Here is a 24,100-nt window from a genome sequence, read left to right on the forward strand (position 1 = left end):
AGATGACAGGAAATTGGTTTGGATGTTCATGGATAACCATGCCTCAAGCATGCCATGAGCTATAAACTGCTGAAACACAATTAAAACTATCCACAGTGGGGCAAGTTTTACAGTAGGTCGCCATGTACATGGAAAGTATAGACGAAAAAAGAGACAACTTGGCGGAAATTTTTGAGCTGCACACATGGACAAGGCAATGCCAAAATCCACACAGGGTCAAAATTCTTCATAAGTTCATAAATATACTGTACATCCATAACATTCACCCCCTTGAATATTTGGATAAATATCTCTTAGGAAGTTTCCCATTCATTTTTGACATAACTTGTGATATTTTACCACACTTGGCCAAATTTGTAAAGTTAATTTAATGTGTTTGGTTTCCTGCCACAGGCTGGTTTTTAAGCATAGTCCACAGAATTTACGACAGGGATTGGAAAGGCTATTCCAGAAGCTTAATGTTGGCTTCTTTCATTCCAAAATCAGTGTACAGTTCGGGATCTTAGTAATTCTGCCCAAGTTTCAGATGTCTAGTTGTTAATTTTGGTCAAATTTGAAGACTTTTAATTATTTACTTATACATAAAATATATATACTTTGTGCAGTACCACTGGCAGTAAAAGCAAGCATGAGGCTACTCCCATCATGCTTGACAGGTGGTACCATGTCCCAACTAATTTAAGATGTTGGATAATCATTCTACCCAAATTGATTACATTCTTGCCAAAGATGTGTGTACATTTCTGACCTTAACTGTATGCTCCAGAGTACTGTAAAATCTACTCATCATGTGACCCTTATTCTCTCCACATTATGAATGCTCTGATCCTGAACTTGATTAGCTGGAATGCGAGTCTATGACATGAGTCGATACCGACCTTCAGCAGAGCCACCACAGCCCAGTTCCCAGCAACCCCCCTTATCCCAGGCCGATAGTTACTCTCAAATTCCAAAGACTCACCGGGTCATGACCTTGGCAGACCACATTTCGGTAGGAAATGCCTGTGACATTCTTAAAACATGATATATTATGAAGATCAAAAGTGACTAGCTTTGTGAAACTTCTTTCCCCCATGCAGCACATTATAACCCAGGATTTTGCACGCAATCAAGACCCTCCCACAGTTTCCTCTTCAGCCGCTGCCACATTCCAGAGCACAATGCCATCCGTGTCTTCGTCAGTTCGACCCAAGGTGCCCAGCCGCTACAGCCCTGAGAATCAAATCCAGGCTCAACATCACCACCGTCCCCCCAGCAGGGTTTCCCCGGAAAACGCCACAGACAAACCAAGGTCCAGGTACTGAATAATTCATTTAATTATCATGCTGAGCCAAAGTAATCACCAAACATTTCAAGACTTACCTTGGAACTTTGTCCCCTGGCCAGGCCTGGTAAGTCTCCAGATAGAGGTGGGAGACAGATGGAGAGCTATGAACCCATCTCGCCGCCACAGAGCTGTCAAGCCATGGAAAAACAGGAGACTGGTGGGCCTGCACCCCAAAGGCGTGAGGCAGACAACTCTGAGATCAGGTACATGACCTGCACAGACTAAATGCATGATCTCAATCAGTTCGGCGTATTTAAAATCAGGCAATGCGTAGAATAAAATAATGGTTTGATTAGGTTACTTTTATACTTTCGATGGACAGTGAATCCTGTTTATTGCAGAGGATATGGTCCAAAACCACCTGTGATAGGTGAAAAGCCATGAAATTGACATGATATGAAAAGCTTTTTTTTTTTTTTACCCCTTTCACTTGCTTTAAACTCATTCTAATGTATTAAAACACTTTAGAAATTGTCTCTAGTATTAGTATTTCATGGGAGAATAAAGCAAAACAAATATACAGTATTAATGAACTTCCTCCAGCATAATGGTAACCAAAAATGCATATTGCCATTTACCATAGATATTATTGATATAAAGTATAAACTTTCAGACTGCTACTTTTATCATGCACACAACATCATCACATACACTCAAAAAATATATATATCAATTTTAAAACACCAGAATATGGACACAAACCATTTACTACAACACTATTCACAAACATATATTCTCTCTGCTTGGTCAGCGCCCTTCTTTGCTTCTCTTAATTATACTGTGTCTGGATCCAGTAGAGCTCACTGCTGTATGGCAGCTTATAACTGGTCAGTAAGTCAGAGAAAGAATTGTAGCACTCCACAAGTGTGGTTCATCCCTGGGTGCAATTTCCAGATGCTTGCAGGTGCCACGTTCATCTATTCAATTATACCGAAGTATAAACATCATGGGAATGTCCAGCCATCACACCGTTCAGGGCTCTGTGTCCCAGAGATGAACAGCTTTTGGTATGAAATGTGCAACTCAATTGCAGAACAAAAGCTAAGGACACCTTTTGAAGATGCTGCATGAAGCTGGTAAGAAAGTGTCATTATCCACAGAGAAATGAGTTCTGGACCAACAGGGCCGCTCACCGAGAATGAAGCCATTACTCCTGAAGAAACATAAACCGGATAACAGTTTGCAAAGATCTTAACTTCTGGAGATATGGCCTGTTCTGGAGCTGTTTGGCCATAGAGACCAAGGTTACATCTGGAGGAAAAAGGGGGAAGCTTGAAGACCTAAGAACACCATGCCAACTGTGACGCACGCAGGTGGCAGCATCATGTTGTGGGCAGTCTTGCTACAGCAGGAACCGGAGATCTTCATAACATTGACTGCATCATGAAGAAAGAACATCAACTGGAGAGATTCAGGGAACATCTGAAGACATCAGCCAAGAAGCTAATACTTGGGTGTAAATGGGTCTTCCAAATGGAGGATGACACTTAACATACTGCCAAAATGGTTAAAAAGTGGTGCGAGGATAACAAAGTCTTGCAGCGGTCATCACATCCCATCGAAAATTTATGGGCAGATCTGAAAAAGTGTGTACGAGCAAGGCAACCGAGAATGCTGACTCAGTTACACCAGTTCTGTCAGGAGGAATTGGGCAGGATTCCGGGAGAGTACTGTCAGAAGCTTGTGGAAGGTTACCCAAAATGTTTGACCCAAGTCATGCAGTTCAAAGGAAATGCTAGTCCATGATAAGGAAATGTATGTAAACTTTAATAATATAAAATTGTTGGAAATTTTTGCTGTCATTATTGTGGCATTTAATAAAATGAAATAATTTTGTTGATGAAAACAGGAGAGGTTCAGTCTGATTTGACTTCAGTCAGAGAGATAAAAATGAAATGTTCGTTTTTGCACAATGTGTGTAAACCTTTGGTTTCAACTGTATCTGCTTATTTGAATCCCGACACTTTCATTTGTTGAATTATAGGAATGACTCACGGTCCCCTGGCAGTGTCAGTTATCTGCCCTCCTTCTTCACCAAACTAGAGAACACTTCACCTATGGTGAAATCCAAAAAGCAGGAAATCTTTCGTAAGTTGAACTCCACCTCTGGTGTTGGTGATTCTGATGTTGGTAAGTGGGGCGTCCTGTTTTTTTCACTTGAACTAAAATGCATGCACGGAAGGTTTCAGCAAACTGTGTGTATGGAAGCCACGTGTGTCGTCTTCTCATCTCATTTTCAATTAAGCATGTAGTTAACTATATACTTTGTGATTTTAAACAGCTAAATATGAATTATGTCTTGCAGGAAATGCTCAACCGGGCACTGAGATTTTCAACTTGCCTGCTGTTACCAGCTCCAGTAAGTTAGGATACTTTTGAATATGCCTAATTTAATAGAATATAATGACATTATAGTTATAAGACTTTTACTGGACAAATGTGAGCACGGTAGCGAGGGGGCATTTTTGTGGTCTCGCTCATAATTTCTCATTATGATTCCTAGGCAGCATTAACCCGAGGAACCACTCCTTCAGTGACCCTGCCAGTAACCTGGGCCTAGAGGACATAATCCGTAAAGCCTTAATGGGCAATTTGGAGGACAGGCCAGAAGAGCACCAAGGTGGCGTCGGTGCCATTAGCAGCACATCCAACACAAGCAGTGACACTCGTCAGGAAGCCAACCCGTCACCCAGTATAGGTACTTGCGAATTGTGAAGTCACTCCGTGTGGGAAATTATTAGGAGGGTTATTTTGACCTTAGTGTCACATTTGGGCATATTTCCTTGTTCCATGCTGGATAGACCTTAACCTTAAAATGTAAGGACAGCAGGTGTTGTATATTTCCTTTCCTAATTCTGCACAAGGAGTGTACAAACTAGAACCCGTGGGCCATTTGGGGCTCGTTTGATTCTTTTCTACGGGCCGCTGGGGCAGTTACACCGCAGATGCCAAACTCAAAGCGTGGGGGCCAGCTGCAGCCTGCCACATAATTTTTTGTGAACTGGCAAAACAAATTTTAGGCATCTAGCTGTCTACTTCATGTTTCTTGCTCAAATCTTGATTAAAATGTAAAAATTTTAAAGTTATTACAAGCATTTTTTGCCCAGACCAAAATGAATGATCAAATGAAATGAAAAATAGTTGAACTATTTTACTTGCCTTCTGACTTCAAAACTTGTTAGCCATCAATTTGTTGTTTGTATATAATAAGACAGTACATTTTTATAGTTTAGTCATCATAATGACCCTCTGAGGGAACCCGTAACCCCACTGTGGCGCATGACAAAAAACGTTTGAGACCCCTGAGTTACAGTAAGAAGAATCGTATATTCCATTAATGTATTATTTACCTCAAAAAATAAAATTTATTTATTATAAATAAAGTAATTAAAGCATTTATACAATAAACAATTTTACATATAATGTAACTTACTTTTAAAAATAATTGGTTTGGGATTTCATTATAAATAAAAACGCATTGATTATTTTAGTACTAAAATAATGCAACTATAAAATACTGTTTAACTTGACTTTTTTTCCCTCTAACTTTGTTGTTTGAAATGTATTTTTATCTATCCATTTTATGGAGCCTATCCCAAGGAGAGGCAGGGTACATCTAGTTGCCAGTCAATTGCAAGGCTCATACAAACAAACAACCATTTGTACTCACATTCAAACGTACAGCTTATATAAAATCTTCTTTTAACGTCGTCGGGATGTGGGGAAAAAACAGCATCCCCAAAGAAAACCCACTCAGGGAAGAACATGATGGGGCTGAATTTCAACCCGTCTCCTCAGAACTTAAGGCAAACGTGCTCACCAGTCGGCTACCGTGCCACCAATAAAATGCAGTATATTTCTAAAATAAATTTCTCTTGTGTTTCTATATTCAATAATTACATTAATTAAATAATAAAGTTTAGAGGCCCCATTGCTCAGTGGTTAGCGTGTTGGTTTGGTAAACCAGGAGTCGTGAGTTCGTATCCCACTGGGGCCTCCGCTCCCCAAGAGGGGTTGCGTCAGGAAGGGAATCAGGCATAAAAATTGTGCCAAACAAATATGAGCGTTTCGCTGTGGCGACCCTTAACGAGACAAGCCGAAAGAAACTTTAAATTATAAAGCTTTGGATATAAGAAATGAGCTTGAACTATTTTAAAATAAAATACATATTTTATGTATACTTCATTTATTATTTTATTTATGAGTGAAGTCATATGTGGCCCTTGAGCACAAACGTTTCCCCACACCTGGATGATATATTGCAGGTTCTTCAGTAATCAAAAGTTCAACACGTTGCTTCTTTGCCCCCGTCCACAGTGAAGCAAAAGCAGGGCAAAGGCAACAGCCGTAAATCGAAGTCTCCTAACCTGGGTCAGGCCTTCTCGGGAGGGGATCGTCCTTCCTCAGTGTCCTCCGTACACTCTGAGGGAGACTATCACAGACAAGCACAAGCCCAATGGAGTTGGGATGACCGACCTTCGTCTGCAGGTTAGTCGGTCAAGGCCTTTTAACATTTGATGAAGGCACGCTACTGTATAATTTCGACACACATCTAACATTGGGTTTCTCTTTCCAGGGTCCATGCAGTTCCCTTACAACCCACTGACCATGCGCATAATGAGCACCACGCCCCCCACCTCCATATCTTCCCCCTCCATACAGAGCCAGCAGCAGCCGCAGCAGGCGCTTCCTGCTGGAGCTCCAGTGGGCCAGCAGCGTGTGTGGCAATCTCTGCTGTCAGAGCAATACGAGGCTCTGTCGGACAGCGATGACTGAGCCTGGCCCGCAAGAAGGGATGAAAGTAGACCCCAGCTGAGGCGCATCTCTTCTACCCCCATCCAAGACACAAAAAGCGTCAAGAAGACGTGGTGGTGTCCAATTCTTTACTGGTGCAATGGCGCCCCCTAACCGTCAGTTACGTGTACAAGCAGCTGACAACCGACTGGGCTCTCCAGATCTAGGCTCACTTTTAGTCCGGAAGCACTCACTTAGTCTCTTGGGGAACTTAAACCTGACTGAGGGGATGACTTGTGATATAGAAGCTGATATGTAAAAAGAGACTTTGTTTAATTTCTGTAAAGATATATAATTCATCAAGAAACTCATTGGATGTAAATAGAATAACTTTTTTGCAGTGTTTTTCATAACTTGATTGTTATTTTAATGTTGCTTTTAAATTGATCCACTCTAAATGCGAAGTGAAGATGTGTAATCTTTCATGTCACCGATGGTCTTACACCATCAGCGCTCATTTCAACCCGTTTCTTGTTGCCCATAAGTGGCGGTCCCCCTGCACCACTGTCTGAAGACGGTAGACATTACAATACACTGCTCAAATTTTAAACAGTCTCGATATTTGATTGTTTACCACACTGAAACAAAATGCTGGTCATCACACTAAATTCTAGATGGGGGGAATGTCTTCCACATTGGTGTCAGAACTGAAGGGTAGCGCATGTGATGAATAAGGTGACTATTTCTGGACCCTGTTTAAATAGTGAAGTGAGCCAATGTGTCTGTCCTCCGTCTCCCAAAGTAGAGCCCGACTATGTCTACGGTTTTCAACACGTCCGGAATGGTCTGCCCTAAAATGTCACAATTTAAATCTGCAATTATCTGTTTTGCTTCCGCTTCCCTGTGCTCCCCCACCCACCTTTTTCTTGTGGGGAGGGATGGTCTTGTCAAGCCTTGTGACTTGAGATTTAAAGGCAGCTTTAACAAATTTTCTCAATATTATTTGTACTTGCTTCCCAATACCTTTTGAAAATACTTTTTTTTTTTAAGAAATCCAAACTGTAGAATGTCTTATAAAATTAAGACCACTTTACCAAACACAATGGTCTGCACCATTTTTGCACTTTTGTCTTTCAAATATTAATACCAAAAGGGGTACTTACCGTTCTGCAGAGTGTTTGAGTAATGGGCAATATTCTTTGTTTTTCCTCACCACTTGCAGACCTGTCATAGTAAGATCCCTGCTGAATAGTTCTTGTAGTTTTGAGTTCATGGTACCGTTATGGTAAATAACGAGAATAAAAGAAACGACCGACCCCGCGGATGTCATTTTCACCTTTCCCTTTGCTGTTATCAAGGCTCTTGTTCCTGAAACTTTCATAAAGCTTTTCAATCATTTGTCACTGCACATGTAAAGATGTTTCTTTTCTGTTGTTTGGATGGGATGGTTGTTGTTTACAAAGGCAATGGCAGAAAACATTTACAAACTTGAATTTGAAAAGAAATACGACTTGAAGCCGAAAAAGAATTTGAGAATCTTTTCAAACCAAAAACCTGACTTTTTTTTTTTTTTCCTTTTAAATTCAAACTTGAAAACTCTTATCCATTTTGATGTTGATATGCAATTATTGTATGGCACAGTGTCATTTCGGCGGCTAATACAATAGTTTATTTTGACCAATCAAAGTGGTTCTTTTGTCCGCCACAGTAAAATACCAGTCCTTGAAACGCTGCTCATCTTGTCCAATGTGGCCTTGGCAAAATTGTTGGTTAATGAGCTGTCCACATTCACATTTATGCTCATGTATGCAATAAGACAGTTACTGTAAATGGATACATTTGGGTATGCACAAGGTGGGGGTTTACTCACCGGATATTTATACCAGGAAAACGCTGATAATATCACTATTTTCTGTTAATTTATATTTCTAGCGGGGACGATTACAAGGGCAATGTAAAAGAACCCGTTTTACGTGCAATGCCTGTTAACACAGACAGGGGTCATGCGTTTGCGACGGTGACGTAACACGAATGCGCGCGTAAATCCATCCAGCCAAGGTCGTCAGAAAAACACCCGTAGGAATTTACTCAAAAAGATAATTTACGTAATACTTGGTTGGGTGTAAGCAATAGCGGTTGAAATTGTAATTAAAATATTTACTCTGGGTAGAATGAATTGACATAAACTACGTGGAAATACACAGGAAGCGAAATCTTTTTAACCGGAAGACGTACTCGATTGGTGGAGGACTTTGAATGACTTCCGTAAACAGACGTCTTCGCGGCGAAAAATGCCCGTCCTATTACCTGCGGTGGCAGAACAGCTTTTCCGTGATATCCGTAAAATATACCAAGAAACTTCTCAAAGTAAGTTGATATTGATACATTTAAGTAGGAGCAATTGTTTATTGTACTCCCTCTTTTTTTTTTTTTTTTTTTTAAACGCAAATATCGATACCACTCCGGGTCGCCGGAGCTTAATTTTACCTCGTTTAGGATACCTCATCCTCGTTCTCTTGGTTTGAAATTCAAATAGTTTTCCTAATTGTCTTATCTGTTTATATTTAAGTGAATACACTACGACTGAGTTGCTCGGCATGTTTACCAATGAGACTAAATGTCGTATTTGTACCTGTAGACGGCGCTGCTGTTTCATTCCGCGCAATGCCATGGATGGATAAATCAATGAATTTCCTTTTCAAATTCATTTATTTATAATATTTATGTTTGTATGCCACTTGGACTGTTTAATATAAATGTGACTGGACAAATACCAGGCTAAGGATGATAATTGTCACTATATGAAAAACAATTATTAATAATTATTTTCATGTTTTTCGTTTGCAGTTCCTGATGACTTACTGAATTCGTGAGTACCAAGCTTCCCATCAGCTACTGATTAAACACGTACTGTAGTTTTATTTACATTTGCATTTTGATTTCTTATTCTGTGCTTCTTTTTTAATAATATATTTCAGTTCCAGTCTTTGCTTCCAGATGAACAGATATTAATTGACGTGAGAAATATATTTAGACTACCCTGTGTGTTGCCGTTGTCTTGGGTGCACAAATCACATTTAGACCAAAGGTTTTAAACAGAAAATTCAGAGTTCAAAATTCTAATTGATTTCTTTAATTTGTGGTCCTTTCTTTAAATTAAGATATGGCCCTAATTGATTTTTTTTTTTGGGGGGGGGGGGGGGGGCTTTTTAGAGGAATATAAAAACACTTAATAAACATGTCTGCTTCACAGTTCTGACGTTCCAGATATCTAAATCTTCGCATGTGGAGTTTCCATTTTTCTCCTCAACCTTGTGAGGGTTTTTCTCCGGGTACTCCTCACATATTTAAAAACCATGTATGTTAGTTTAGTTGGAGATTTCAAATTGTCCATGAGTGTAAATGTTTGTTTGTCTGCTAATTTCCTGGGATTGGCTGGCAACTAGTCCAAGGTGCATCTAAAGGCAGTTGGAAGTGGCTCCAAATGAGGATGATTGTTGGTTATACTGTTAGTTTTTTAATTATTATTTTTATTTATTTATATATTTTTTAATGTACATCATCCATTTGGCTACTCTTTGAGAGATCACCTTATCTTGGTGGAGGGGTTCGTGTGTCCCAATGATCCTAGGATCTAAGTTGTCTGGGGCTTCACGCCGCTGGTACGGTCACCCACAGTAAAAAGGGCATAGGTGAGAGACCAGACAAAGTACAGCTCCATAAACACCTGTCACAAATCCAAATATTGGACGCCTCCCTGGTAAGGTGTTCTGGGCATGTCCCACCAGATGGAGACCCTGGGGACAACTCGAGACACAGTGGTGACATTACATCTCCATTGGATCCCCTCGGAAGAGCTGGATGAAGCGGCTGGGGAAAGAGAAGTCTGGGCGTCCCTGCTAAATCTACTGCCTACGCAACCAAACCCTGATAAGCGGTAGAATATGGCCGGACGGATGTCTGGACCATCCAACTGGGTGTGCTCCCCTCTGAAAGGTCTTCTGAGTGGGCGTGAGAGCCCACAGTAAGGAAGACTAGTTACTTACAATGACAAATTGTCTCTGAAACCCAAATGCTCGAATACCAAGAAATACCCAACGTAGCGCTTTGACTTATTGTTAGTGACTTAGTCCTCAATGTGGAGCCACATCCTGTCTGTCTGTTAGTCAGCATGGTTTTATTTGGCCCTTCTTCATATTTTCACCTCATGAGCAAATCTTCCCAAAACTGACACTGAACACATGTCTGGAAAAACACAGCCTTTTATAGACTTTGACTAGATTATTTTTACGGCAGTGATTTAATTTTCAATAGGGCTTGCCCTTATCAGCGTTGTGGGCACTGGGTGAGTTGGAGTCTATCCCGGTTGACTTTGGAAAAAGAGAGGTGGTCCACCCTGGACTGGTCACCAGTCAGTTATATTGCACATAGTCACTGATGGTGTAGTGGGACACACACCTGACTTTGGTGCGGGCAGCGTGGGATCGATTCCCGCTCAGTGATGGTGTCGATATCTGCCCTGCGGCTGGCTGACCAGTTCAGGGTGTAGTCCACTTTTTGCCCGAAACTAGCTGGGATAAGCTCCGGGTTTCCCGTGACCCTAGTGAGGATAAGAAGCTTCGATACTGGATGGATGGATAGTAACAACTTTTTGGGGAATATGGGAAGAGGCTGGAGAGGGGTAGCATGCAAACACAGCAGGTGAGACAGACATGCTAACCACTATTCCACTATGCTGTCCTCATTTGATCAATCAAAGGATGAAGTGTGACAATACTTTACACAAATACTGCTTCTAATATCTTCTATAGGTTCCATGCACTTCTAGCACTGCATTTTATTCCATTGTAGTATAGATTACAAAATGAGAGGGTGTGTGGAGAGGGGGTGTCACAACCACACATATTGGTAATAATTCTCCCCTCTCGTGTTACGTTTTCTTGTTTGTCAGGCTGAAATTTGTTTTTGGGCCCTGTGCAATACAAGCTTTGGATCTGGTTGACCAGCGCTCCGTCACCTGTGTGTCATCTCCCAGTGGACGTAAAGCCTTCCAGGTATCTAATGAACCTGCTCACATCCTGCCTGTGACATGACACAGGAGAAAAATACCCATTTTTACTCGATGAACTATATATGTATAATTAGCCTGATGTTTGATTGCCAGGGCTATATAGTGTGCTTTAATTTTGGGTGCATCTCTTCCTTCGGTTTGCGTCTCTTCTCCCCTACCTGGTTAGAGTCACCTGTATATCATGTGGTATTAGCTGGGGTATTTGTTTTTCCTTCAATTGTAACCATGGTGGCAATAAAGAGTCAAAATGGCCAAATACTGGACAGGTGGACCCTGCGTGCCCCATAGGTTCACGACTATGTCAGCGTAATGTTGTGAAAACGGTGTCAAATGAACATTAAAACAAAACTTACCACTTTAAGTCTTCACCACTTAAGAACTTTAGTCATAATTAGAAATGAATTCATGTTAGTACTCTTTAATGCCATGAGACAAAAGACATCAGCACTTATTGTAACAGCTACCCTCTAGTGATATCCTCAAAGAAAAAAAGGGGAACAAAAACAATGTTTGCACAGCAAACAATCGTAGAAAGGGGGCAATCCACTTTATTTGTGGTCACTGGGACCCACATTTCCTGTGAACTCCTTCAGGTTACTAAAGAAAATAGGAGGAACTATAAATTACAGTGCTGCTAAATCCAGACATGCATTGTGTTCTTTTTGGAACAGGTTTGTTGACCTTTTTGGACTTTTCACATCACATCAAGGCTGTTTCTGTAGCGGAGTGTTTGAGATAACTGTCATATCTGGATTTTGTCTCACAAACTACCTCAAGTACCGTAATCATTTGGATTGTGTATAATCATGTAGTGTGTGTGTGTGTGTAGATTGCATATAATTACAGACTCAATGGTAGTATGCAGTAAAGGGATGTTGTTGTAGTGTTTCAGCTTTGTTTGGCAAACCTTCTGTCTGTTCTCATGTATACCTTATTAGGAGTGCATGTGACAGCAAATTCATTGACGCTATGACTCAAAGTGTGTGAGGCTTTGTAAGAATGGATGGCAGAAATGAGAAGTTCATTTGTGATTTGTGGCCCGGGTCTATGGTGTCTTACGCCCTTCTCTGGATTCAGGCTCCAAACATCATCCTCATGTTCTGTCTGATGACGGCAGTTCAAAGACACTGCCTATGATGAAACTGACCATTTGTTTCCCCCCCAATGTTTATTCCTTTCTGGAAAAACAGAAGACTTTTTAGGAAGTTAAATCGACGTGAATCTTCCTGGAAGAGGCGCATTGTGGTGTGTGCTCACTTGGCACTGTGTCAGATGTTGAAATAGAAGTTCATACATCACCTTATTCACTAGGTTGGTCATTTCCTGTTACCACATCTGGAGGACTAAGTAGTCTTCGCCAGCTGTTGTTTCCTCAGAGACAATCCTTAGCGCTTGAGAACGTGACGTTTTACCGCTGGGATTTTTCACCTCCGAACATTCATTGACCTTCGCATAAGGAATGTTGCGCCGCCGCCTGTTAGAAGGGGGGGGGGGCGCGGTGGGTACTGTTCAATACATGGTATTCGGAACCACTTGCATTGCAGCCAACTTGCCAAAGACAGCTCGTATTACCAATGTTTGCGGTACTGCAGCTGTGGATTTACCTGTTCATGTTTTGTTTTTGTCATTGAGAACACTTATTGGCAGCACTGTATATCCCCGCTTATTCAAACATTTGTGGGGTTTAAAGGAAAGAGTTTTTGTTTTCAATGCAATTATAATCAGCGTCTCTTATCGGTCCTTATTCCCCGTGAATAGGAATCTACTCTCTTGTATGCAAATATTGTTTTCACATGAGGATTTTATAGTGGAATTGTTGTATACTGTAGTCGGGGTCACTAATATATTACCAGTAATATAATCTTCTTCTTTTCCTTTCGGCTTGTCCCGTTAGGGGTCGCCACAGCGTGTCATCTTTTTCCATCTCAGCCTATCTCGTGCATCTTCTTCTCTAACACGCACTGTCCTCATGTCCTCCCTCACAATTTCCATCAACCTTTTCTTTGGTCTTCCTCTCGCTCTTTTGCCTGGCAGCTCCATCCTCAGCACCCTTCTACCAATATACTCACTCTCTCGTCTCTGAACGTGTCCAAACCATCGAAGTCTGCTCTCTTTAACCTCGTCTCCAAAACATCAAACTTTGGCTGTCCCTCTAATGAGCTCATTTTCTAATCCTATCCAACCTGCTCACTCCGAGCGAGAACCTCAACATCTTCATTTCTGCTACCTCCAGTTCTGTATTTATGGCCTACAAGCCGCGACTTTTTTCACACACTTTCAACCCTGCGGTTTATGCAGTGATGCGGCTCATTTGTGCATTTTTTTTCTAAAAACCGCAAGGGAGGACTCTAGCAGAAAAGGTAAGAGTGGAACTGGTGGAATATATGTGCCGAGGAAATGACTTTTACCGGTCCACCCCTGTTAGCGCTGCGCTGGCGTGTTACTGCCGTGTCTCAATGATTTTTACCAATAGGTTTTTTTTTTTTTTTTTTTTTTTTAACCGGGCCCTGTTAGCGTGGCGGCGGTAGCGTTAAACTCTCTGTGTACTGTCTTTCGTTGTAAATATCTCGTCTTTCAATGTCTGTTTCAATGTGGTCACTCGCGGCTTTTACACGGCTGCGGCCCATTTATGTACCAAATGGTATTTCCTTTACTAATTTACTTGGTGAGGCTTATAACCAGTTGCGCTCCGTAGGCCGGGAATTACGGTAATATATCACCAGTGAGCCCCGCAACACAACAAAAGTAGACTGCAGGGACTGTTCTTCTTCTTCAAAAAAAGGGCTCACCAGTAAAAAAAACCATTGTGATTTCCTCAGAATGCTCTAGAAGGGGTCATTTTCAAGTGAAAACACTTGTAGAGATTGACAGAAATAAAGTGTTGCCTATTGCCATATAGTTATTGTCAAAAATCTTAAACGTGAAGAACGTATGCAGGCAGACAGATGAATTGGGACACATTTGAATTCAGCATCATCATCAACTGCAAATTTGCAGTACCGTTACTTCGGCACAAAGGACCACCTGCTGTTCTATACGTGGGCCAAGAGAAACATGCTGAGGTTGCACTGAAAGAGGAAACACTTAAGTCGGCATAAATATGGTAAATGAGCAGGAAAAGGAGGAAGTCCCGGAGCATTGCCATATTCAGGCTTGAACACATTAATGACATTTTCTGTGGACATTCCAGATAATGAGAATTATATGGAACATTTTGAATGCCGTACAGACATCAAGAGACAAAAAAACAACAAAACATTCATTCATATGTGATTTTTCCTTCATGTATTCATTTTCTGCCACTTATTTCACCTCAACTGTTGAATCACACTTGTCAAATAGTGTGTTTTGCAGGGATTAATGTGTTTTGTGCATGCAACAACACAACCACAAACTTCCCTAACACACACGCACACACATTCGCATACCATTACGTGGACCACTTTAAAGCCCAAGTGTCATCCCTATAAACATTCTAAAATAGATATTGTAATGAAAAATACATATAACATTCACTTCAATGTCTATACGAAAAAATAAATGTGAGCGGAGAGCGTGTCATCCATGCACAAAGTTGCAGAAGTGTCATTCTACGATATCCAAGTGGTCGCCTTGTTGGCTGCATTCTCCGTCCGTGACGTCACCCGGACATTCGCCAATGAAAAGACGCGGTGCACCCTAACCATAGGAGACAAACGCGCCGCTTCTGACACGGCAGCTCTTTTCGAAAAGGAGAACACCACACAACCGAGTTAAGTTAACGGGGCAATATTACACTATTGTTTCGAGCCTTCGGGGCAATACTACACTATTGTTTCGAGCCATATTCAGATGATATGCGATCACGGCCAAACCACATCCGCGGCGCAGATGAGCCATCGCGGCTCATCGCAGCCGGCCGGTGTGATTTTTGACAGAGCCGAGCCCTCCTGCTTTAGGGGGGTGGTCATAGACGCCGCAGTACGCGATGAACGACAGAGTCGAGCCGGGGCGCTTTACTGTGTGGACGCGGCTGAGTGAGGCATTCTCGGCTGGGTTCTTCAGAGCCGCCCCAGTCCGCAAAGCCCAACGCGCAGCCTTCGCAGAAGCCGTGACCGCCGAACGCGGCGCCTGAGTCGGTGTGGCTGATTTTCGCCGCCGTGGTGGCATATAATGGAGCCGAGCCGTGCTGCTTTCAGGGGGATGTTCAAAGCCGCCGCAGTACTTGATGAACACAGTCGAGCCGGTGCGCATTGCTGCGCCAACGCCGTTGAGTGAGGCATTCTCGGCTCGGTTCTTCAGATTCGCCGCCGTCCCACGCGCACATCGTCATATTTCGTACGCGGATCTTTTGTCACGTTATGAGAGACCGATTACGTGGTCTGCCCCAAACTATAATTTGTTTTAGTAGCTGTATACACACCTACCTGTCATTTGGAACCCACGAAGCTCTCATCCTCTGCACCCGTGCAATCCATTTTTCATGACGAACCGGGTCTCTTGCAAACTTATGAAGGGTTAATCCATCCACCCGATTGTTCAACAAATATCCAGCAATGCAACGAGCCGGCATTTTGGCTAACACAAAGTAACAACGAGCTACCTTCCCGGAGGTAAAACTAATGGAAACAAACGAATCCACTTGGGGGCGCCGCTGTCCTTTACGTCACTTCCCGCTTCTTCTCGAAAAAAAAAATCCCTCGAGAGGATTTTCATGGCGGGAGTTACAAAAAGCTGTATATGTCAAAATCATGTTTTGTGGTGAAAAAACGCATGGGCCCATATTGGCTGACGTTTTTTTCGTTAATAACGCACTAAAAATCATCCATTTCATGACAGTAGCCCTTTAAAGACCAAACGAATTCAGAATCTAGCAGTGTCTAATCCATGCATCCAGCTATACTCAGCACAGCTCTGCTTACCTTTTAACCTTACGATGAACATGACTGTTTCAGTCCCAAAGTTGCTTAAAAAGTCCAGCCTAGCTCTGAAATCATCGGTGGAGAAACTCAACGTCAGGGTGATCTCGTGTAAATTAGCCGCGTTTAGATCATGCAAGTGATACAATTTTACCCCAGAATCTGACGAAAGACACGCTTTCAGTATTTTTTGCTGAGCAGATGAGCAACATTTTTCTCATAGTCGAGCTATAAAACGAAAAAAATCTAGACTCAATGTTGGTATTCTCAATTAGGTGGTTCCTGGAGCATATTTATGAGTCTCACGATGCAAAGGAGCAGCATGTTGACGCACAGCGGAAGGTCCATGTGTGTCATGGTCACTCCCCAAGAGCTTTACATTTCCTTGAAGTCCTGTTTGTGTTGCGGTTGCGGACAGAGCAACATCCAACATCCTGGCTCACAGCCGTACGATGGCTTCCCAAGAAGTATTCCCGTGAGAGCCAGATTTCCAGGCCCGGACAAAGCTGGCGCTTTCGTCAGGCTTTAACCCTCAGCGTTCCCTCTGCGGCGACTGAATGGCCGCACTCGATGCCCTGCGCTCACAAGGAGTCCCGGACTTGGGCCAGGCAGCGGAGTTGAAGGGAAAAGCTGCCAAACTTTGCTGCGTGAGACGCAGCAAAGCCACGTGCTGTGTGACGCTGGAGGTGAACAAACAGAACCCCAAGCGTGATGTGGTTTTTAACTACTGCAGCTCTTTCTCTAGCATTTCCTGGCTTAGTTTCTCGCTTTTACAGCTTCTTGCCGCATCCTGCCTTGCTCACTGCTCTATTCACACAAATCCAGGTCTTGTCAGTCCGCGTCTTTGCTTCTTTTGTGTCTAATTTATAATGCGATGTCACGTTAAAAGAAACGAGGTGTTTATAGCTCTGTAGGTCACCGCCCAAGGTAATTTATGGCAACCCTGGAGAATAATGGCGCCTGCTCTAGTACTGTATCTCAGAATGTGTTAATTATCGTGTCAAGCTATTGGCTGAAGGCCTGATTTACTGAAGGTTAGCAGCGTGAACGTGGTTGCGCTTGCAAACGGATGTGGAAGATGATCTACCAACGAGATACAACTAGCGTTGCATCTGCCAAATGGGCTAAATTGCTGCAGCTCATTTTGGGCTTTGCAAAAGGAGCTACACACATGAATTTACTATGCATGTTATTGTTTTTTTCTAATTCAGATGAATGAATGAATCCAGTGAATTGCGGTGGCAATTTTTTGAAATAATGCGTCTGGTATGGGAATGCACGACAGTGTGAAAAGCGGCGGCGCTGAAGCGCTGGGAAAAGGAACTTCTCTGCTCATTTGAACACCTGTGAAGTGCAAACCAAATTTCTCGCAACACGTCTATTATACAGCAATGCAGTTTTGGATCTATGAAATGATCTAAGGCAGGGGCGTCTAACTCATTTTAGTAAGCGGCCCACATTCACTCCAGCATCTCCTTAAGTGGGCCAGATTTGTGGCTTAATAAATTATAAATAACACCTATTCCGAATTGTTCACATGGTTTTTGGTGCAAATAATTATAAGTGGACTTGAAAAATACTGTCTGAAATGTTGTAAGCCATATGAGCAATCAAAAACCTCTTAACAAAAACAATTGCAATTTCAACAGCATTATAAATCAGCGTGGTTTTTTTTTAAATTTAATAATGCGCAATTCAAAGATCAGTGGATCAGTTGTTGAAATTATTTTCAACTTACCGACATTTTCACGTCCATCAGACACCCTCATCTGACTCATCATACCACATGAACTAAAGTGGGGACTATTCAGTTAAAGCGTGCAGTTAGCCACATACCTTCATAAATCTATACATCAAAAAATACAGTCGAGGTGCAGTACAGGTTAGCCAGTTACTGATTAAAAAATACCAATGAATATGTTCTCTAGCCCGCATTTGACACTTGTTTTAACAATTTTACCCAACATGGGAACTCGGATAAGTTCAGTCAAACGAAAAACAACCTTTATGAGCTTGCTTGATTCCCCTAAATTATGGGAATGATAGTTTTAGTATCTCATTAACACTTCCAAAGTCATCACTTTTAACTCTCCCAAAAGTTGACAAAAACCATCAGCGCTACTTACTTTTAGGGTTTTTTTTTTTTTGTTTGTTTTTGTTTTTTTTTAAAATATGGCACTAAACCGGAACCTCTAAAGTTCAACATGAATGAATAAATTCCTGAAATGTGTATTCATCAGAGTTTAAAACTATACGATAATTTCCGGCCTACACGCTTTCAACCCTCCGGTTAATGCGGTGATGCGGCGCTAGCGTTACCGCACTTGGTTAGCATTCAACTCTTTCTGCGTACCGAGGCTTATAACCAGGTGGGCTCTGTAGGCCGGCAATTACGGTATCTATTTTCGAGGGGACATATTTTGGAAAACTGACATTTTAAGATCCAAATCTTCTGAATTGTTGGGGGAGGTTGTCTGTGACATGCACACAAGTTGACGAATGTAATTCACTGGCCCGGTGATGTAATGTCGCCTCCACTAGTAAAAATACAGAGACTGTACTGTCTTAGTGGAAGTTTTTTTTGGGCTGCGCTCGCTCACTTCTGTAGAACAAAAAGGCCTTCATTGTGCATTGGCGCTGGAGCAAACGTTGCGGTGAGGCATTTTCACGAAACATCACCATCGCCAGTGTAATTTCAGCAAAGATCAAAGAAGAGGATGTGAAGTTTTCTATAACTCTTCATCCTTATATAGTACTTGTGTTTGTATGTTCTCCGTTTAATTCTATTCTATTGTCGTCTAGTCTTCTGTTGTAACTGTGATACACTCGTGATGATACCCTGACTGATACTTAATGTGCATTTCATTTTTGAATGTGTATCTTTGCATTGTTTATATGATCTATGATCCAAAAGCTGCCTTTTTAAAACTGATATTTGAAAGTCAGTTTTGGTTTGTTTGTTTTTCTTTTTGGGATGTGAAAGCAGCGACAAGTGCTCCCCTTTTCATGCACACGGAGTCGAGGGTCTTAATGCTTTTTTTTTTTTTTCTTTTGTTAAAGTTGAACATCATGACTTTCTTGTTTTCTCGAGACCAAACGTTCGACTTGAGAATTCATCTTTTGATGTGCATTTCTCTCCTACAGTTGCATTTCGTGAAGCTCGACGTTCCTGTTGGACCATTTTGAGTTTGTAATAGTTCATTACAATGATATTCTTTCAAAGTAATCAGTTCAAGTTTCAAGCTCCCTTTTGAATTCTTTTTTGATCTCCACATTTGGCCACCACTGGACCCACAGGAATGCAATAAAATGGGTTTATCTTCATGTATTTCCATACTCATATTGTGATCGCTGATCTTTGACTGCCCCTTACTCAGCTGCGAGCATCCAAATGTGGCCAGTACACAAACAAAATATGAAGTACAGCTGCACACTATTGGAATGAAATGACATTGCCATTTTTTAACTCTGCAATATACTTGGATATTGTGATGTTGAAAAAAATACGGCTACACATACACGAAACATGAAAACCGGCACACATTTGTATTCTTCCCTCTCGAAAAATGATGCTCAGTAGACCACAAAATATCCAGTTATGTGTTTTTATATTTGAGTGCATTAGTTACTGTGACTTCAATAATACTCAAAAAGTATGTTGTATTCTGGGCGGCTCAATGTGGCTTATTTGATGGGTTATAATTTCCCATGACATGAGTGGTAATCTTATTGGGATAACCAAAAGGTCCCTCTGCTAGTCACTTATTAATATGACAGTTGAGTGACTCCGTGTCAATACAACAATGTTGCCCAGGACCCTGCGATGTGACTATGGCATACGCGTACATCGCGATATATTGTACAGCGCGAATATGTAGTTGCAGCCATCCGTTGTGTCATTCAGGAGAGGCGGCGTACACATTCGAGTCTTTGCATTGCGTTTTGTAACTTGCCCGATTTTGCTGCAGGTCACGGGAGGCTCGGGGATTGTGTACACTTGCTTCTCATCCTGCCACTACTGCCCGTGTCCTGCCTTCGCCTACACGGTGCTGCGGAGGAATCATTGCCTGCTGGTGAGGATCTCACAGGAAGACAAACGGGTTCATTTCCGAGGAACTCTCGTTGTATATGTCACAGGCCGCCGTTTGGGTTACTTTGTTTACGTGTGTAGCTGTCGTGCAACCGTTGTTGTGTCTCGTCACCCGGATGTGCATCCTGCAAAACAAAGACAAATGGGTATCACTTACATCTATAAGTTGAAATGTGTCTAACAGGTGTTTTGAGGGTTAGGTCACACTTGGGCCACGGCAGCACTCTATGGTCTTCCGGCTTTATCACCTTTTTTTCCTCTCGCTTGAATTGTAGCTTGCGAGCAAGCGGCTGCCTGTACTTTATCATTTGAAAGAGTTCCGCTAAAAATCCACATGACAAAACAAAGAAATAGAAGTCGACTTAACTTCAAGACAAGAGAGACTTCGCCGAACGAGGTTTTTGGATCGTTGATTTTGGGTTGTGACGGGAGAAAAATGAGATGGACGGTGAACGTCAGTGAGGGTCAAGCTCTGTGAGGTTGAACCTCGACATATGCCGGGGTCACATTGTTGTTTCAGGGCTTTTGCTGACTCCACAGTGTTTGCGGAAATAGTGACCCTGTCTGTACCTCTGACAGGACAGAGGAACAAAATATGTGATAAGAGTTGAAAGTGGGTTAGCACTTGTGCCTCACAGGTCTCAAGTTTGAGCTTTGCATCTCACCTTGGGACTTTTTTTGTGGAGTTTGCTGGTTCTCGCCGTGCTTTCGTGGGTTTTCTCCTACCTAAAAAAAAAAAAAAAAAAAAGTCAGATTTATTGAAGCCACTAAATTGTCCATAGGTGTGGATCCATGCCATGAGGAATATCATTTTGTAAACATGATTTGTTAATGTGGCACGGTGGATCAGCTGGAAAGAATTGTGCTCCCAGTTCTGAGGTCCCGGGTTCAATCCCAGACCCGCCTGTGTGGAGTTTGCATGTTTTCTCTGGGCACTCCGGTTTCCTTCCATATCTCAAAAACATGCAACATTAATTGGACACTCTAAATTGCGCCTAGGTGTTATTGTGAGTCCAGCTATTTCTGCCCTGCAACTGGCTGGCAACCAGTTCAGGGTGTACCCTGCCTCCTGCCCGTAAACAGCTGGGATAGGCTCCGGCACTCTCCATGACCCTCGTGAGGATACGCGGCAAAGAAAATGGATGGATGATTTGTAAAAGCAGAATTTTTCATGTAAGTCCTACTGTAGCTAATATTATCACCATACTGTATAGTATATGATAGTAGTGTGCTAATCCATGTAATTGGAAAGTTCCCATTAGCCCATTTCCCAAAACGAAACGCTTTTGAAGAGTTGAAAGGGGTAAACGGCTGCTTTTTTTTTTTTTGGTGTTGAGGGTCAAAACAAGCTAATCTGTTTTTTTAGGTTTTAAACACCTGGAGAGGTAGTCTTTCAAAATGAATTCTTTGCCGCAACAAAAGCAAGGCTTCTCTTTTTTTCAATCTCATCAACACTTTACCTCCATGTTTACGTATGGAAACTGTAACCGGTCTTCACTCTCGGACCTCTTTAGACGGCTTGTAATGATCCTAAAATGTGAGACTGGACTGCAAGTGCCAGTGATGAGGGGATCCTGTCACTGCGCTTGGGTCACGTTTAAGTTGACACTACTTGGAGGCGGCCCGGAACACTTGACCACTAAATGATCTCCTTTCAGCTTGTTCACACCTGCTCTCACAGTTCTCCACCTCAGTTAACCCAACTTTTTTTTTTTTCTCTCTTTTTGTTTTTTTGAAGAGAGCTCAGCTACTCTTTGCATCCGCAACACAAGGCTGACACACATCACAACGTGACATATTTTAAGGATATCTTATTTAGTGATGAATCAATCAATCCGGGTTTGGACTTGACACTGTAGTTCCTCTTGATTGAACCTTTTTCCCTCGTCCTCGTTAGCGGAAACACTTTGAGCATATCCGATTACTGCGCTGAATTATCTAGGTGTTAGTACACGCTTTGTCCTCGCTAATAAGACAACTCAGCGCACTAGTAGAACATCCATCTTATTAGTTATGTGGGTTTTTTTTTTTTTCCCACGAGACTCCGGCATTTCTGTGTAGAACTAATAGAGTGTGATAGTGGAATGACAACATGTGGGGTAAAACGGTGCACTGTTTGATAACTGCTATACCTGGTGAATTCAAAAGTTCTATCGGTTAACATCTAGAACAGGGGTGTCAAACTCATTTTTCTCGCGGGCCACATTGTTCTTCCGGTTTCCCTCAGAGGGCCGTTATGACTGTGAAACAAAAATATTTAGTCATCCCATCATATTTACGTCATGAATTTATGAACTAGTTTTGGAATCAGAAATCAAGGGTAATGTGTTTTTCAACTATTCACGTTTGGTAACACAAAAATGCTTGTAATATCTCAACTTTATCATTTACGATATATGAGAATTTGAAATTTTGGTACAGATTTTTCCTAGAATCATGTAAATTAACACTCTAGATTTGGCTTTGCAGGCCACATACAATCATGTGGTGGACCAGATCTGGCCCCCGGGCCTTGAGTTTAACACCTGTGAGCTAGAACTTCAGTCGTACCAGTAGCACGGACGTGTCATTTTGTGGAGTTCTGTGTCACTAGCAACATGTACTGTACTATAAAAAAGCAAAAAAGTCATACAGTAGTGGAATAACATCACTAGTAGGACATACATTTGCAACTAGATGCTTATATATACACAAAAGGACACATGCCCTTTTCTTTTCCTCGTTGTCTGACATGTCACTCTAGTACCATGCCTTAGTCCGTCTCCTAGCGCACCCTTGTCATTCTTATTGTGTGCAGAAATGTCATACAGTAGTGGGGGGAAAAAAAGTCACGAGTAAAACCATCGTTCTACTATTGTGCCTCAGTCAGTTTACTAGTGCACTCCAGTTCTACAATCACAGGGCACATTCACGCTATGGACAATTGCCAATCTTCAATGAAACCAAGAGTATGTTTTTTTTTTTTTTTTTTTTAGGATATGTGAGGAAGCTGGAGTGTCTGGCGGGGAAAACAAAACAAAAAAAAAAAAACATGCCAGAGCCCAGTTTAGAACCTCATAAATCACAACCGGGTGGCAGGAAGTGCTAGCTGCTAGTCCGATTCTTGTCAGATATTTGTTATTCCTCCTTTTGACCTTCCTCCTTTGAGGTGTGGTGCGGGCCTGAGCCATTTTGGACAATCATGTGCTTCCCACGTTGGGTGGGAGGGGTGTGGGATATCCCCTTGTCTGTTCCAACCTGACACGAGTCCATAAAAGCATGCTTGAATGAACTCGCTGTGCAAGACTTGAACTTTGAAAGCTTGGGTACAGCCTGTGCAAGACGGCCCACCTCGTATTTTATGCTCCATTCAAAATGGCTCACGGTCGTAGAACATTAAATCCACAATGATCAAATAGTGGAACATGTGACTATTGTTAAATCAAGTCGTTAAGGTTTAGAGTTTCATTTCACCAGAAGTCTCACGGTGTGCCATCGAGGCTGCTGCGACGTGGCCGTGACTGCGATGCGCTCTTTCGTTGCAGTGTAAGCACATTCTGGCCGTGTACCTGTGTGAGGCCATGGGGGTGACTCACCCGCAAAGTGCGTCAGATGAGCAGATGACAGCGCTGCTCAGTGGGACCCCGTCACTGTGAGCCCCACGTACGTTCCGCTCGGATGCTGATAATGATGGAGGGCAGGAACACCGTGACGGTGCTTTTCTTACTCCTCTCTTCAAGACACCGTTATTTTTGGCCTCCTTAAAGAGTTCCTAATCTGTTTCCAGGGAAAGATCTGTTCACTGAGGTTGCACGGCTTTATTTTTAGCTTCCTTGTTGGGAAACAGTGAGACGCTGCATGCTAGTATGTTTGTTTTCCTCTTTGAAAAGCTCGTTTTATCTGTCAATACACAAACACGATTTAAGGAATAAAGGCAGATGATGGACAATACAAACATGGCTTTTATTCACAAAATATTTGACCGTACATACACACAGATT

The 24,100-nt window shown here is 42.1% G+C and overlaps 2 protein-coding genes across 9 annotated transcripts in view; both read left to right on the forward strand.

The window, feature by feature from the left end:
* ncor1 (nuclear receptor corepressor 1) overlaps positions 1-7,377 on the forward strand; it is a 67,301-nt gene extending 59,924 nt beyond the window's left edge. For 7 of the 8 annotated variants that reach the window (XM_061802635.1, XM_061802641.1, XM_061802642.1 and 4 more), the window contains 8 exons: positions 843-991; positions 1,080-1,297; positions 1,387-1,530; positions 3,312-3,457; positions 3,633-3,686; positions 3,831-4,025; positions 5,645-5,815; positions 5,904-7,377. In XM_061802635.1, the coding sequence (XP_061658619.1) occupies positions 843-991; positions 1,080-1,297; positions 1,387-1,530; positions 3,312-3,457; positions 3,633-3,686; positions 3,831-4,025; positions 5,645-5,815; positions 5,904-6,103 (1,277 nt within the window). In that variant the 3' untranslated portion in view covers positions 6,104-7,377. The remainder of the gene's footprint in view (positions 1-842; positions 992-1,079; positions 1,298-1,386; positions 1,531-3,311; positions 3,458-3,632; positions 3,687-3,830; positions 4,026-5,644; positions 5,816-5,903) is intronic. The other variant, XM_061802640.1, reaches the window with a different exon arrangement.
* A 727-nt stretch (positions 7,378-8,104) lies between these two features.
* Positions 8,105-24,054, forward strand: zswim7 (zinc finger, SWIM-type containing 7). The gene is made up of 5 exons (XM_061802841.1): positions 8,105-8,428; positions 8,909-8,930; positions 11,013-11,115; positions 19,999-20,103; positions 23,645-24,054. Exons 1-5 carry the CDS (start codon positions 8,353-8,355, stop codon positions 23,753-23,755), a joined length of 417 nt encoding a protein of 138 aa, XP_061658825.1. The 5' UTR covers positions 8,105-8,352; the 3' UTR covers positions 23,756-24,054.
* The last annotated feature ends 46 nt before the right edge of the window (positions 24,055-24,100 follow it).

This window comes from Syngnathoides biaculeatus, chromosome 18, assembly GCF_019802595.1.
Source record: "Syngnathoides biaculeatus isolate LvHL_M chromosome 18, ASM1980259v1, whole genome shotgun sequence".
Lineage (NCBI taxonomy): Eukaryota > Metazoa > Chordata > Actinopteri > Syngnathiformes > Syngnathidae > Syngnathoides > Syngnathoides biaculeatus.